This window comes from Fukomys damarensis, unplaced genomic scaffold (assembly GCF_012274545.1).
Source record: "Fukomys damarensis isolate Sample0158 unplaced genomic scaffold, DMR_v1.0_HiC HiC_scaffold_5, whole genome shotgun sequence".
NCBI classification, from domain to species: domain Eukaryota; kingdom Metazoa; phylum Chordata; class Mammalia; order Rodentia; family Bathyergidae; genus Fukomys; species Fukomys damarensis.
In genome coordinates, this window is record NW_022900917.1 from 55,064,203 (window position 1) to 55,081,832 (window position 17,630).

The following is a 17,630-nucleotide window of genomic DNA, read 5'->3' on the forward strand; positions in this document are numbered from 1 at the left end:
ATACATAAGATCCTAATAAGATTACTGACATGGTGAAATGGGAAGAAAAGGGCTAAAGGTGTAGGGAAGGTGGAATGGATAGGGGAAGGGTAATAAGGGAAAAGAAAAAAATGTGAGATAAAGAAAAGATGGAAATAAAGTGCTTGTAGTTGGAGAGGGGAGGAGGGGCTGAAGGGAGGGCAGGGACAAGTGGAAAAAATGAGAACCAAGACCTGTCATGTAGAGGTACAAGATTCCAACAATGAATGTAACTGTACTTTATCCCTAAAATGTACCAATAAATTCAATTAAAGCTGAAAAAAAAAGAAATTGATAAACCCTTAACTAACCTTGTCAAAAAAAAAGGAAAGAAAAGGCTCAGATCCATGCAATTAGGTATGAAAATGGTAAAGTCACAACAGATCCAACAGAAATTCAGAGGATCCTCAATACCTAGTTGGAGAACATGTACTCTAATAAAATGAAAACACAGAAGAAATAGAGAGATTCCTAGATACTTATGAATTACCAAAGTTGAACAAACAAGATAACAAAAATTCTAAACACCCCAATTACAATCAGTGAAATTAAAAATGTAATTAAAAGTTTACCAACAAAGAAAAGCTCAGGTCCTGATAGATTCACTGCTGAATTTTACAAGACATTTAGAGAAGAACTACTGACACTACTCTTTTAAACCGTTGAGTGGAATTGAAAAGGAAGCTATACTTCCAAATTTATTCCTGGAAGCAAGTATTTGATTCCCAAATGAGGGGAAAACCCAACTAAAAAAGAAAACTACAGGTCAATCTCTTTAATGAATAAGGAAGCAAAAAACCTTAGTAAAATACTGGTAAACAGAATAAAGAGGGTCATCAAGAAGATCATACATCCTGACCGAGTCGGATTTATTCCAGGGATGCAAGGATGGTTCAACATACATATATCAAAAAATGTAATACACTATATTAAGAGAGTCAAGGACAAAAACCATATAATCCTCTCAATAGACACAGAAAAAGCATTTGACAAAATTCAACATCCATTCATGATAAAAATCCTGCAAAAAATTGGAATAGATGGTCTATATCTCAACTTAATAAAGGCTATCAATGAAAAAACAACAGTGAATCATATTAAAGAGCTAAAAACTGAAAATCTTCACATTAAAATCAGGAACACAAGGATGCCCACTGTCACCATTCCTCTTCAATATAGTTCTGTAAGCATTAGCCACAATAATTAGTCAAGAGAAAGAAATTACAAGGATGCCCACTGTCACCACTCCTCTTCAATATAGTTCTGTAAACATTAGCCACAATAATTAGTCAAGAGAAAGAAATTACAAGGATGCCCACTATCACCACTCCTCTTCAATATAGTTCTGGAAACATTAGCCACAGCAATTAGCCAAGAGAAAGAAATAAAGCAATAAAGATAGGAGAGGAAGAAGTTAAACTGTCATTATTTGCTGACAATATGATACTCTACACTGAAGACCCAAAAACTCTACCAAAAGACTTCTAGACTTAATTGACACTTTTAGCAGAGTAGCTGGATTCATGGTCAACACCCAAAAAATCAATAGCCTTCATGTACACAAATAACAGACTCACTGAGAGAGAAATTAGGGAAATCATTCCTTTCACAATAGCATAAAAAAAATGAAGTATCTAGGAGTCAATCTAATGAAAGAAGCAGAAGCTTCAGCACTGAAAACTACAGCACTCTGAAAAAAGAGGTCGAAGAGGATATAAGAAAATTGAAAGATATCCACTGCTCCTGGGTAGGAAAAATCAACACAGTGAAAATTGCCATACTATCAAAACTGCTATACAGATTCAATGCAATTCTGACTGAAATTTCAACACTTTGTTTTGCAGAACTAGAAAAAAAATTCAAAAATTCATTTGGAACCACAAGAGACCTAGAAGAGCAAAAGCCATCCTAGGCAACAGAAACATGGCAGCAGGTATAACAATTCCCAATTTGAAACAGCATGGCACTGCCAAAGAAACAGACCTGAGGATCAGTGGAACAGATTGGAAGATACAAAAACAACTCCAGATGAACTCAGCTACCTCATCTTTGACAAAGGAGTAGACCATCCTCACTGGAGGCAAGAGAGTCTCTTTAATAAATGGTGTTGGAAAAACTGGATTTCAACCTGCCAAAGATTAAAACTAGACCCTTACCTTTCACCATGCACTAAACTAAAATCCAAGTGGATTAAAGATCTAAATATTAAAAAAGAGTCACTAAATTTGCTGGAAGATAGATTGGGCAGAACTCTTGAAGATACTGGCATAGGAAGACTTCATGAACAAATCCTCAGTAGCATGGGAATTATTAGAAAGAATCAATGACTGGGATCTCATTTTACTAAAAAGCTTCTACACTGCAAAAGAAACCATGAACAGAACTAAAAGACAACCTATAATGTGGGGAAAAAATTTTACCAGCTGCTCCTCAGACAAAGAGTTATTATCTAGAATATATAAAGAACTCAAAACAATGAGCCCCCCAAATATAAAGACCCGATTCAAAAATGGGCATCCAAAATGAACAGACATTTCTTAGACAAAGAAGTAAAGCATCAAGTAAATATATGAAAAAATGTTCCACATCACTAGTCATTCGAGAGATGCAGATGAAAATAACACTGAGATTCCACCTCACCCCAAAAAGAATGGCTGCTATCAACAAATCACACAATAACAAGTGTTGGAGGGGTTGTGGAGAAAAAGGAATTCTTCTCCATTGTTGGTGGGAGTGCAGACTGGTACAACCACTATGGAAATCAATATGGAGATACGTCAAAGAGCTGGGACAAGAGGTTCCATTTGAGCTAGCCATCCCTCTGCTGGGTATCTTTCCAAAAGAATTAAAAGAATCATATCACAGTGATGTATGTGCACCTGTGTTTGTAGCGGCACAGTTTGTAATAGCTAAAACTTGGAAACAGCCCATTTGCCCATCAGTTGGAGACTGGATTAAGAAGATGTGGATTTTCTATTAAAATGGAGTACTATTCTGCCATAAAAATAGAAACTAGAGCCATTCATAGGAAAGTGAATGCATATTGAGGTCATACTCTTAAGTGAAATAAATAAGTCACACATGTTTAAATCCCAAATAGCTTCTCTGGTGTGAAAAACTATAATTGTAAATAAGATCCAAATCATACAATTGAGTTTGAAATAGGAAGAAAAGGGCTAAAGGTGTAGGGGAAGTGGGAAGGGGAGGGGGAAGGAAATAAGGGAAAAGAAATAAATACTAGAAAACAAAAAAGTGGAAATAAAGTTTTTGTAAATAGGGAAAGGAGGAGCAGGTGAAGGGAGGGCAAGGTATGGGGGAAAATGAGAACCAAGATCTGTCATGTAAAGGTACAAGATCCCAATGATGAATGTAACTGCATTGTATACTTAAAATGTACCAATAAACTCAATGAGGAAAAAAAAAAGAAAGAAAGCTCCAGCGAGCTTGAAGATAGACAAATAGAAAAATACTTTTATTCTAAAATTTTATCTAGAATTAAAGATATATTACAGAAATACATGCATACTAATGTTTATAGCAGCACAATTCATAATAACTAAATCTTGTAAACAATACTAGAGTGAATCATATAATTTTTTTCCCAGTACATATATATAATATTCTTAACACTATACCAGGTGTGGTGGCATGACCCTATAGTCCAAGCATGGGAGACTGAGGCAGAAGAGGATTACTTGAACCCAGGAGTCTGAGGCCAACCTGGGTAAAATTATCAAGACTCAATCTCAAAAAACAAAATTTATTACTATACTTCATCTATAAGTATGAAATAGCATTGTATCTATAAATGTATATATATTAATTTTAAATACTTTGTTGCTAAGTAATGCTATCATTTGAGCCTTCAGTGAGTTATAATCTCTCTGCTGATAGTAGGTTTTACTTTGATGATGATAATAAAACAATAGTGAAGTTTTTGTCATATCCATCAATTCTTCCTTTCGTAAAAGATTGCTTTTTAGCATATGATGCTATTTGAGAGCACTTTCCCCAAGCAGTCCTCTCAAAACCTGCTGCTTATCGACCAAAACATATAATATTCTAAATCTTTTTTGTCATTTCCAACAATGTTCAAAGCATGTTCACCAGTAATAATTTCATCTCAGTAAGCCCTTTTTTTAACCTCATCCATACCAATCAGTCCCTTATCTTTTAAAGATTTTATTGCAACAGTTCAGTCACATATTTAGGTCAGCTTGTAATTCTAATTACAAGATATTGCGAAAAGAGTACCTGTGGACTTATACAACACAAAATTGCCACAAACCATCAGTAAAAAACTCAATAGTGCATTAAAATGGGGTATGCTTGTATTTTCTGCCAAAAATTTCACTCTTAGTTTTTTAAGATAAATATCTAGCATTGCTAAATATTAGGAGAAAATGGATAAGAGGGAGCAGAGTAACAGTGGTCTATCACCTTCATGTAATTGTAATCAGAGGAACGTTACATTTATTTTTCCATGCAAGAATTTAGAAAATAAATATACAAGAAAAGTGTACTTCAGTCTTCCTAATTGACACATCCATTCAAGGGTGAACTGTATAAACTGAAACACAAAACAGTTGTTTAATATCTCCCACAGGACAGCAAGATAGTGCAAAAGGAAGCCCCAGACCCACTTTCTCCCAGAGAAACACCATCATAAAATAATAGCTGGATAAAACACCTTTTTCAAAATCATAGATATCAGGTAACAGGGGTTTGGGATTTGGTTTTATTGGAGGTGTTTTGGGTTTTGATTTTTTGGTTGGGGGGTGGTTTGAGAAAGGGTCTCACTAAGTGGACTATGCTGGGCTTGAATCTATGATCCTTCTGCCTCAGCCTGCCAGAGTGTTGGGATTTCATGTGTGCACTACTATGCCCAGCCAGGTAAAAGGTTCTTACAAAGCAAAAGGCTTTGTACAAAAGCAAGAGGAACCTGTTGAAGAAAGTAGGAAAATGTATGGCATTTAACATGCCTACATGCCTCCCTAACCCCAGCGTATACACCATAGCCAGGCTGGGTTTATACATCAATAGAGTTAAAGGCACACACCACATAATCACATAATCATCTCATTAGTGCAAAAATAAAAAGCATTCTAAAATTTCAGTATCCTTCCTTCATTAGAAAAACTCAACAAACTTAGAAAGAAACCACTTCAACATTATAAAGGCTACATATATAATGTCTCCAGCTAACATAACATTCAGCTGTGAAAGACTGAAAGTTTTTCCCCTAAGAATAAAGAAAAGGATATCTGTTCTGGACACATTAATTCTGCATAGTAGTAGAAATTATAATGAAAGCAATGAGACAAGATAATATTTTAGGAAGACATTTAAATCAGAAGTAAAATGACCTCTTTACTGATATGTAGAAAACCTTAAGGATTCATACACAAAAAAAATTGTTAAAACAACAAAACCAACACTACTCAAGTAATTGTATTATTGTATACTATTACTAAACAATCCAAAAGAGAAATTAAGAAAATAATTGCACTAACAATAGCCTAAAAAAGGTTAGTACTGTACTTAGGACTAAATTTAACAAAGTCAATAATTAAAGGCTTGTACACTGAAAAGTAAAAAACAATTAAAAGCATTAAAGAACATTAAAAATAATAGAAAAACATCCTTTATTTATTAACTGCAGTTAGGGCCAGGGACTTAGCTCAGTGGTTCCAGCACCTGCCTCAGAAGCCCAAGGGCCTGAGTTCAATCACCGGTACTAAAAATAAATAAATAAATAAATAAATAACTTCAGTTAAAATGTCAACAATACCCAAAGTAATCTACAGATTCAATATAATCTCTATCATAATCCCAACATTTTAACATAAAAAATTTTAAAATTATTATAATATACATATGGAGTGTCAAATCATCTTGAAAAACCTGACTGGTATTAATATAAAGACTAATACCCCATAGAACAGAATAGAATAGAGAGCCCAAAAGTAAACCTCTAAAGACTTGGTTAGATAATTTCAACAACAGTGTCAAAAACCATACAATGAAAAAAATATACAATGAAAAGTGTACAGTTTCTTCAACAAAAGGTGTTGGGCAAATTGGATGTCCACCTGCAAAAGAATGATATTGGAACCTTATTTTGCAAGGTATGATGAACATATGGTAAATGTTTAAATTTAAAGTTTGTAATACAGTAAAAGACACACTGCCATTAATTCCCCTCAAAATACTTCTCCTCATTTATCCTAGTTCTCTTTGCCACTTTCTGAGCCAATTCTATCAGTCCTCTTATAAGATGTGATGAAAACTATGTTGAATGCTGCTGCCAGCTGCCATCCAATGAAAAAGAAAGTTCCTAAAAATATTATGATGTGTCCCACCCATCTTACTCATCGGGTCTGCTGCTACTTTATAACTTTTAGCTGTACCCCCAAGTCAAAATGACCATGAAAAGTTAATGTTTTGAATCAACACAGGCCACTGAGGCATCCATGATAGTGCAGCTAAAGACACAAAGAAGGACTTCCAGAATTGCTTCAGAAATTGGCAAGAATGATGTTTAAAGTGAAGGGAAATATTCTGATGGGAATTAATTGCAATGTCTTTTTCTATAATAATTTTTAAACTATTCACCATGTTTTTGAATCACATCTCATATATACAGATATTAACTCAAAATAGACCAAAATTTAAGGCATAAAATCATAAAATTCCAGTAAAAAAAATTTCAGGATACCAAATTTAGCAATAATTTCTTGGATCCAGCTATGAAATCAGATATCAAAAACAAAAATACACAAATGGAAGTTATATTGAAATTAAGAAACCCTATGCACAAAAGTAGACAATCAATAGTATAAACAATCAACCAGTGAAATTACAGAAAACATTACCAAAGTATTTCTGCCACAAACTTAATATCCAGAAAATAAAAGCAACTGCCTACAAGTCAACGACACACACACACACACACACAGACACACCCCAATTAGAAAAATGGATAAAGGACTTGAATAAAGGTAATCCCCTGAAAACCAAAAAATAGATAGCAAGCATTTAAGCTCTCAACATCACTAATTATTACAGAAACACAAATAGAAACTACATTAAAAATCTACTGCTCACCCATTAAGATGGCCAATATTAAAAGAAGAGAAAGTAAGTGTTGCCAGAAATATGGAGAGACATTGCAACCTCTGTGCAATGGTAGTGGAAATGTATAATTGAAAACAGTTTAGAGGCACCTCAAAATCCAAGACCTGGGAATGGGAAAATTAGAATAGCTCACAAAAATTGGGAGAGGCCACTTTTGCTCAGTTTTCTTAGCAATCCTTATCCTCTTAAGGAAAATAATTTAATAATTACCAAGTTTTTTTTCAGGTACACAGTAGTGTACTGGTAAAGCAAAATATTTTTAGAATTCCTTTTGCCTGTTATGACTAACACTCTCTATGGGCTGAAAAAAATATATATAGAAAAAAACATTACTTAGTCTTCTTTCTTTACATCCTCAGTACTACCTCTAGTATCTACTTCTAGGGAAGGCTTTTGTTTGAATATAATGGCATCATTTCAGACACAAAATCAATCATTACTATAACACTTTTTAAAATATGGCTAGGGCAAGTTAACAATTACTTTATCTATCCCTGACCCAGATAACCAAAGACTTGCCAAGTTTATAGATAGCACATGACAGCTTCTGCTTAGACTATGAAGCCATGTGGAAAGAAATAATGAGTAACAAGCAGTAGAGGCAGGGCAAAGAAAACCAGTATGCATTTGCAGAGTACTTCTCTTTTGATCAGGATTTTATAATTAAAGTGGGGGAAGAAAAACTAAAAGTTTTTCTGCATCATTACTAACAATGGGTAGAAATAGGGAATCTGGTGAGCTGGCAATGCATGAGAGCTGATAAGGAAGAATGGTAAGAACAACGCTTATAAGTGGTGAGAAAAGGGTTTGAATAGTGAAAATAACTCTCCTTCAAGCCTAACTTTTTGGTAACGATGGCTATTTATGTCTTTTCAAAGAATCTTAGCCTCAGAAACTTAAGAGTTATTAGTATACCTTATTTTTAAAACACAAAGGAATTATCAGTCTGCGAAAATATTTTAACAAACTATGTTCTATCAAAAAGTTACAATAATTGGTATGTGCCTAAGTCTAATGTTAGACCTTATGATACTGTGGAGATTTTCTAACCTTAGATAGTATTTTTTATTATTTTTTCTTAGAAAACTAATATATCCTATTAGAGAGGACACAGCCTAAATTGGACAAAAAAATCATTTTTACCAATTGTCCATTTACTAATTCTCATATTACTGTCCCATTCCCTTCCAAATTAGAGATTAGTATACTCAAGAGTGCCAGCTATTATAGACAAGTTTTAATGAGTCCATATGGTGGTAAACAGTTACTACCTAACCCCAAGACCCTATTCTTAGTAACATTTACAATAAGATTTAAACACTCTATGCTTCTGGCCACATGTTTAGAAAGTAACTTAACAATTTTGCTTTCTGTTCATGATCAGAGATAAATTTTCAAAATTAAGGGAGAGCTCACCCAAAAATGTACACACTGACTCACATTTCTTAGCCCTTTACTTAATTTGATGTTCAATTTTCTCCTGACCTTCAAAGAACTAATTTATTGTTCTGACTGGGAAGAATTTCAGGTGATTTTCCTACAAGGCTGTAACAAGAACATATTCCTAAATACCAACATGTGCAATGATTGACAAACATTTAGATGCAGATACTAAACCACAGGAGGTAATTGAAATAAACTAGTAATGCTTAGTCATTCATTCATTGATTCACTTATTCAACACGCATTTATTTAATTGCTGTTCTACAGAATTTAGGAAAGCTTTATTTGTACTGCTTGTAGTTGGATTTTCCTACCTGGAAGGATGGACTGTCCTTTATTGAAAAGAGGAAATTCTCGACAGATTCCCCCATCCTCTTGATCTTGTGCCAACCATCGTTGAACAGGTACATAAAACTCTTTTCTAGAATTCATGTTCTGTAACTGTATCTACAACAGCAACAACAATTACTTGCAAAAAAAAATATTTATCAAAGAGTTAAATGAAAGTTTGTCCAAGCCTATCTCTTCTCAGAACATTTTACCTAATTTTAATAGGAGAAATTGGTAATTACCAGACAAAAAAATTTAAATAATTTTACTTCCATCTCAAGTACAATGGCTTTCCTTTTCTCTACTTTGAAATTTTTCTACTTCTAATTTCTCTATTCTAAAATATTTAAATCAAACACAATAACTTCCCAATTCTTGTCATTACATTCTTTTTTGAAATAGATTTTAGCCTTTAGAAATCTATTATTTCCTGGTTTCAACAACTTAAAATGAATTTTAAATTTATTATTAAATTGTAATAATATTAGCATGAGGTTAGATTTCATATACTACAAATTTAAACTGACACATTTCTCAGATACTTAGAGTACTTAGCAAACAATAATTATTTATTTGGAAACCTACTGTACCATGCTATACTTAATCCATTTATTTTGGAGTTAAATAAGAATGTTTTTAAATTCTAGTCAATATTTTTAAAAGTCAAAACTTACTTAAAAGTAGAAATGACATTTTATAAGGAGAGTACTATTTCTTTTAAAAGCTTCAGTGAAGTGTTATTTTATCCACTAAATTAGCTTTGATTTTGTTAACATGTTTTAAATCAGAGATTTTTTACTTTAATGTGTTTAAGAAATTATAGTGTTAAAAGTTATGTTTCAGTAACAAAACCTACTAAAGTTTGTAGGTTTTAGGTCCAGGAATCCAGAAAATCCTGTCAAGGGCCAGGGATTTAGCTCAGGGGTATTTTACTTGCCTCGCAAGTACGAGGTCCTAAATTCCACCCTGGTACCAAAAAAAAAAGAAAAGAAAAGAAAATCCCTGTCAAGTATGCTTCTGATGCAATGTCATTTTTAACAAAGCTCATTGAGAACTACAGAGAGTAATCATTAGCTGCTATTGCTATGACTACCTGATTTGACTATTTTTTATTAAGTCCAAGGCTAATCATATGAGAAGTAGAATATAAACTAGCATTTTAAGCTTCTGACTTTTAAATATTCCCCAACTAAACTTTAAAGAATTAAGATTTAGTTCTTAAAAATAATGTGATTATTTTATACAACAGTTTTCTTGTTGTTGCTACTGTGTATGGAGCCAGTGTACATGTTGTCTTACTTAAAATTTCAACTTACTTAAAATTTCAAACTTCTAAACCATATTATGACAACTGAACAAAATATTTCCCAACTCATTATCTAGCATCTTAATTGGGCCAACTGGATAAATTATGTAAGGGATTTACTCAGAATGTGTCTCAGGGCTTGGGTTCTAGCAATGGTAGAGTGCATACTTAGCATGCATGAGGCCCTGGGTTCAATCCTAGCACCCTAAAAAAATACACACAAACCGTATCTCTTTCACTAGCATTCGAACAGAGGTGAAGTCAATGACAGAGAAACAACTTGCCATGCAATGAAAAAGTACTTGCCACAGATAGAAAGACAATAGTAATTTGCAGTCTGATTATTATATCAGTACATAGTCTTTTCAAATCACTTAACAGCTGTCTCAGCATCTCATCTTAATAATGAATGTAATATTGCTTATGGATATCAATCAAATGAGAAACCAGGAGCATTAATCATTTTTATAAACTAGTAAGAGATAAAAAGACAAAAGAGATTATTGTATAATCACTTATGTATCAATTATATTGTCATGTCTGAAAAGCTCTATATGGCATAAAAAAGAACATTATTTCATAAAAAAGCCAGGAAATAATTTTGAATTTTAAAATTTAACATCTCCATACTGTATTTTCACAATTTTATTTTTTTATTTTGCTTCTGGATGTTTTGGGCTTAATGTAAAGAAAATATCATTCTTAACTACTACTCATTCCCACTAATGAAAATTTAATATCTATTTTTAATTATTTATCTTCCACAAATTTTTCCAAATATTATAAAACTATAAAATTTATAAAATATTATAAAACTATAAAAGAGTAAATTTGTCCAAGAATATCAATAAGATGACTAGATATTCTTTGCACTTTGAGAATTTGTTCAGTTAAACGTCATTTCCTTTTAAGTAATGGAAGATTTAAACATACTATATTAAAAAATGGATGATATAGGTATTAATTTCCAGTGTTGGAGAGGTGCATTTACTCACAATGATGATAAGTAGAATTTTTTTATTCTGAACAATATAAAAAATTTACAACTGTTTTTTCCTTCTTAAAAACACAAAAGGGGCATTATTTTGCTTATCATGAACATACTAATTTCTATTGCTAATACTCAAGTCAATTATATTATTATGTCATGAACACAATGATGTAGCTTTATAACCACTTATAAGCAAATGCTATAGAGCTAGCCATTTTTTTCATCTGTAGTGTAAGCACAGCAAGAAGCTATCTGAGTTTACTCAGAGTCCCAAGAAATTCTATTCTTTGCAAAGTAGTGAAAGGATTCCAAAGTTGAGGTACTTTCTCAATTAATTAGGGACCATTTAATTGAAAAGAGCATATGATGTTGCTTCCCTGAGAAATGCAATGATTAAAAAGGTCCAGGTTTAACTCTGTCAACTCACTATAGGCATGAAATATTTCCCTGAGAGTTGAGTTCTTAGAGAAATTTGCATAAAATTTTGCACACATACAAAAGGAAGTATTGATATATCCTTACCTCCTTACAGTGCCAGGAAGGGGACGGACCACAGTTGGTATGACCAATACGGATTTTAAAGGGTGTTCCAATATCTCCAACTGTGATCTACAAAAGAGTCAAGGAAATATCTCTCAAAGTAATTTCATAAAATCCATTTACAAAAAGCTCATATTAGGACATTATATATTGATAAAGGAGTCAGTTCATCAAGAAGACATAAGAATTGTAAACGTGCACACCTAGCAACAGAACACTCAAATATATGAAGCAATTCAGTCAGGGTGTGTGATGGGGACTGATCCCAGTGCCACACACATATGGGGTACATGTTCTATCACTAAACCAAATCTCAAACTCTATGAAGCAGGGCCAGGGTTTAGCTCAGTGGTACTGCTGCCTGCCTTGCAAGCACAAGGTTATGAATTCGAACTCTGATACCAAAAGAAAAATAAAACTCTATGAAGCAAAATGGAACAGAATTGGATAATCTAAATAAAATGAACAAATTTCTAGAAATAAACAAAACAAAAATGACACAAGAAGACCGGTGTGGTGGCACACACCTGTAATCCCAACATTCGAGAGGTTGAGGCAGGAGGATTTCTGTGAGTTTGAGGTCAGCCTGGGCTACATAGCAAGTTCAGGAAGGGAGACTTGCATCAAAAAAACAAACAAACAAAAATGACTCAAGAAGAAAGAAAAGAAAAGTAGGCCTATAACAACCAGAGAGATTAGATTGGTAATCAAAAACTTTCCAAAAAAGATAAGGCTAGGATCAAATTGTTCACTGGTGAATTCCACCAAATACTTAAATAAATATCAAGCCAGGCATTATGGCACATTCCTATAGTCCCAGCTACTCGGGAAACTGAGGCAGGAAAATCATGAGTTCAAACCCATCCTGGATGACATAAGGCAACACACCTAGACCCTACTTCAAAAAAAAAAAAAAAAAAAAAGAATACCAAGTCATCTCAGACTCTTCCCAAAAAATAGAAGATAGGGCCAAAGGTTTAGTTCAGTGGTTCCACCACATACCTTGAAAGCCAAAGGTCCAGAGTTTGATCCCCAGTACCGAAAAAAAGATATAAGAAAAGTTAGCATTATACTGACACTCAAGCTAGACAAAATATGACAAGAACACTAAAGATCAATACTATTAAAAAAATATATAGATAAAGAAATATGCAAGAGAACTGACAAAATAAATCCAAAAGCATATCAAAAGGATTGTAACAAAGCAGACAACAGCTTGATAAGAATTCCAGCAAAGGCACCCACCATACCCTGGAGATAATACAGGGTTGGGTACCATTCCAGGAAAGGACTGAATATTTGAATCTGTGACTGCAAACAGCTGCAGGACAGCTTCACTTCAGGGTTTCCAGCATTACCCTCCCACAGTGACTGGGTGAGAGATGGCCATAGGAGACAGCTTCAGACAGAGAGAGGGAGCTAGGAGGAGGCCTGGTGGCAGATTTGAGCTCAGAAAGGGAAAGATACTCCTTCCCCACATGCCAGTCCTAGCTTGAGTTGCTCAGGGTTTAAAAGTGTCAGATTTGTACTCAAATTCTTACCCTAAAACCTTCATCTAGCACAGATCTGGGGTCTGACTGCCTCCTTCCTTACCCACCAGCATGCCAAGGACATGTTGTGGCTTAGCCATTGCCACAGCCTGGGTAAACAGAACAGCCTCTGGAGGGGAGGAGCATGACTTGAAAAACCAGAGATCTTAAGGTTAGAGAAACCAATGAATTGCTAGAATCCAAAATTGTGGATCCCAAGAAACAAACAAACAAAAAAAACCCAAAAACTCATTAAAATGCAGAGAAATTGTACCAGAGATTTAGTTCAGTGGTGCCATGCCTGCCTCACAAGTGCAAGGTCCTGAGTCTGATTCATGGTAAAAAAAAAAAAAAAAAAAAAAAAAACTGGGGAAGGGGTAATGGTTTTATTTCCTTTCCCCTTTCTTCTTCACTGATTCATTGGAGCTTGGGGAATTTTCCTTTATCCTTTTTCAATGTTTGTTTTTTGTTTTTTTTTCTCTCTCTCTCTCTCTTTTCCCTCTTTTCCCCCTCACCTTTCTTTTTTCCATTTAATTTTTTCTTATTTTTATTTTCTCTATTAATTTTTCCATCATTTTTAAAAATTAATTTTATTGGTACATTTAAGGTATATAGTATGATGATGTTCATTATTAGTAATTTGTACCTTTACATAATATATCTTGGTTGTTATTTTTTCCCCATTCCCATGCCCCCCTTCAACCCTCCACCTCCATATCTACAAAGACTGTTCCTATTTTTTTCTCATATTAATTCTATTCCCTTCTTTCTTTTCCACTACCCCTCCCATTTCCCCTTCCCCTTTTCAACTTTTCTTCCTATTTCACATTATATATTATACTTTTTAGTCCTTATTTACACTTTCAGTTTTTCACACCAGAGAAACTATTTAGTACTTGCGCATATGTGTCCTATGTATTTCACTTAAAAGTATCACATCTATGTGCATCCATTTAGCTATAAATGTCTCTAGTTTCTCTAACTTTATGGCTGACTAGTACTCCATTTTATTTAAAAAAAAAAACATTTTCTTTATCCACTCTCAAGGTGATGGGCAATTGGGCTGCTTCCAAGTTCTAGCTATCATGAATTGTGCTGCTATGAACATGGGTGCACATATATCACTGTGGTATGATTCTTTTAATTCTTTGGGGAAGACACCCAGCAGGGGGATAGCTGGGTCAAATAGGACCTCCAATCCTAGTTCTTTGAGGTATCTCCATACTGATTTCCACAGTGGTTACAGCACGCTGCATTCCCACCAGCAGTGGAGCAGAATTCCTCTTTCCCACAACACCACCAGCATTTGTTATTGGTTGATTTCATGATAGCAGCTACTCTTGCTGGGATGAGGTGAAATCTCAATGTTGTTTTCATTTGCATCTCTCGAATGACCAGTGATGTTGAACATTTTTTCATATGTTTATTTGCTATTTCCACTTCTTTGCCTGAGAAATGTTCATTTCAGATGCCCATTTTTGGATTAGGGTCTTTAAATTTGAGAGGTCTGATTTTTTTAAGTTCTAGATAGCAGACCTTTGTCTGAGGAACAGATGGTGAAAAGTTTTCCCACATTATGGGTTGTCTCTTCACACTATTGGTTGTTTCACTTGCTATGCAGCAGCTTTTTAATAAGAAATCCCAATTGTTGATTGTGCTAGGTCATGGGCAACTGAAATTTTGTTTATAAAATCTTTTCCTACACCAGGTCTTCAAGAGTTCTAAGTAACCCTTCTTCCAGCAAGGATAGTGTTTGTTTTAATATTTTAGATCTTTAATTCATTTTAGTTTTAGTTTAGTGCATGGTGATATAGGTCTAGTTTTAATCTTTGGCAAGTTAAAACCCAGTTTTTCCAGCACAATTTATTAAAGGGGCTATCTTTCCTTTTTTTTTTTTTTAAGGTACCGGGGATCGAACTCAGGTCTTTGCGCATGCAAGGCAGGTGGCAGAACCACTTAGATAAATCCCTGGCCCTTTCCTCTTTATTAAAGAGGGTATTTGGCTCCTTTGTCAAAGGTGAGGTGACTGAGTGTGTCTGGAGTTGTTCTTGCATCTTCTAGTCTATTCCACTGGTCCTGTTTCTTTGCCAGCACCATGCTGTTTTTATCACAGTAACTTTGCAGTATAGTTTCAAGTTAGGAATTGTGATACCCCGTAACTTGTCTTTATTGCCTAGAATTGCTTTTGCTATTCTAGCTAGGTTTCATCTTGCTCCAACTGAATTTTTTGATTGTTTTATCAAGGTCTATGAAGTATGCTGCTGCAATTTCAATTTGGATTGCATTGAATCTATACAGCAGTTTTGGAAATATGGCCATTTTCACTATGTTGATTCTTCCTACCCAGGAGCAAGGGATGTCTTTTCATTTCCTGACATCTTCTTCAATCATCTTTTTCAGAGTGTTGTAGTTTTCAGAGAAGAGGTCTTTGATTTCATTTGTTAGCTTAATTCCTAGGTGTTTCAATTATTTCGATGCTACTTTGAAAGGAATTGTTTGCCCCACTTCTCTCTCAGTGAGTCTGATTTGTGTACAGGAAAGCTACTGATTTTTGTGTGTTGACCTTGTATCCAGCGACTTTGCAGATTTTGGTTATTAAGTCTAGAAGACTTTTGGCAGAGTACTTGGGGTCTTCTATATAAAGTATCATGCTGTCTGCAAATAATGACAATTTGACTTTATTTCCTATCTTTATTCCTTTTATTTCTATTATCTAATTGCTGCAGATAATGTTTACAAAACTATATTGACTAGGAGTGGTGCTAGTGGACATCCTTGTTTTGTTCCTGATTTTAAAAGGCAAAAGATTTATACAATTTGAAGAGAAACTAGAGTATTGTTTCTGATTTTAGTGTGAAGGATTTCAGTTTTTTTACCATTTAGTATGATATTGGCTGTTGGTTTTTCATACATGGCTTTTATCTGATTGAGGTAAAGACCATCTATTCCAATTCTTTGGAGGGTTTTTATAATGAATACGTGTTGGATTTTGTCAAATGCTTTTTCTGGATCTATTGAGGTGATCATATTTTTTTCCTTGGCTCTATTAATATAGTGTCTTACATTTATTAATTTGCATATGTTGATTCATCCCTGCATCCCTGGGATTAATCCCACTTGGTCAGAGTATATGATCTTCTTCATTCTATTTGCCAGTATCTTATTCAGGATCTTTGCACCTATGTTCATTAGTGAGACCAAGGTGATGCTTCCTTCCAGGAATTAATTTGGGAGTATTGCTTTCCTTTCAATTTCACTGAAGAGTTTAAACTGTAGTTTCAATAGTTCCTCTCTAAATGTCTTATAGAATTCAGCAGTGAAGCCATGAGGATCTGGGCTTTTTTCTTAATTGGTAATTGTTTTTTCTCATTGAGCTTATTGGTACTTTTTAAGTATACAGTACAGTTACATTTATCATTTGGATCTTGCATCTTTACATGACAGATTTCAGTTCTCATTTTTCCCCATACCCCTGCCCTCCATTCATCCCCTCCTCTTTGCCCCTCCCTTATTTATGACTTTGTTACCATTTTTTCCTTTTCTATTATTTTTTCTTTTCCCTTATGCAATTTCTCTTACTCTTCCCACTTCCCCTACACCTTTAGCCCTTTTCTTCCTATTTCACACTGTCAATTATACAATTAGGATCTTACTTAGAATGGCTGCTATCAAGAAATCAACCAATAACAAATGTTGTTGTGGTTGTGGAAGAAAGGAACCTTTCTCCATTGTTGGTGAGAGTGCAGACTGGTGTGACCACTGTGGAAATCAATATGGAGATACCTCAAAGAACTAGGACTAAGAGGTTCCATTTGATCCAGCTCCCTCTGCTGGGTATCTTTCCAAAATAATTAAAAGAACCATACCACAGTGATATATGAGCACCCATGTTTATAGTGGCACAGTTTGTAATAGCTAAAAGTTGAAAACAGCCCAAATGTCCATCAGTTGGAGAATGGATAAAGAAGATGCAGTTTTTCTATAAAATGGAGTATACTCAGCCATAAAGAATGAGAAACTATTCATAGGAAAATGGATGCATATTGAGGCCATACTTTTAAGTGAAATAAATAAGCACACATGTGTAAATACTGAATAGTTTCTCTGGTGTGAAAATTGGTTAAGTTTTTAATTATGTTCTAAATTTCATTGATATAGGGTTGTTTCAAATTTTTAGGTCATTTTCATTCAACTTTGATAATTCATACGTATCTAGGAATCTGTCCATTTCTTCTGTATTTCCATCTTACTGGCATACAGGTTCTCAATGTAGGTATTGATGATCCTCTCATTTTCTGTGGGTCCATTATAATTTCACCCTTTTCATTCCTAATTG

General features: G+C 34.2%; 1 protein-coding gene across 1 annotated transcript in view; it reads right to left on the reverse strand.

Moving 5' to 3' along the window:
* The window catches only part of Rp1 (RP1 axonemal microtubule associated), a 285,043-nt gene that overhangs the window by 234,476 nt on the left and 32,937 nt on the right, over nucleotides 1-17,630 (reverse strand). The window contains exons 4-5 of the mRNA XM_033759105.1: nucleotides 11,748-11,834; nucleotides 8,913-9,045 (exon numbers count right to left, since the gene is read on the reverse strand). Of these exons, the coding sequence (XP_033614996.1) occupies nucleotides 8,913-9,045; nucleotides 11,748-11,834 (220 nt within the window). The remainder of the gene's footprint in view (nucleotides 1-8,912; nucleotides 9,046-11,747; nucleotides 11,835-17,630) is intronic.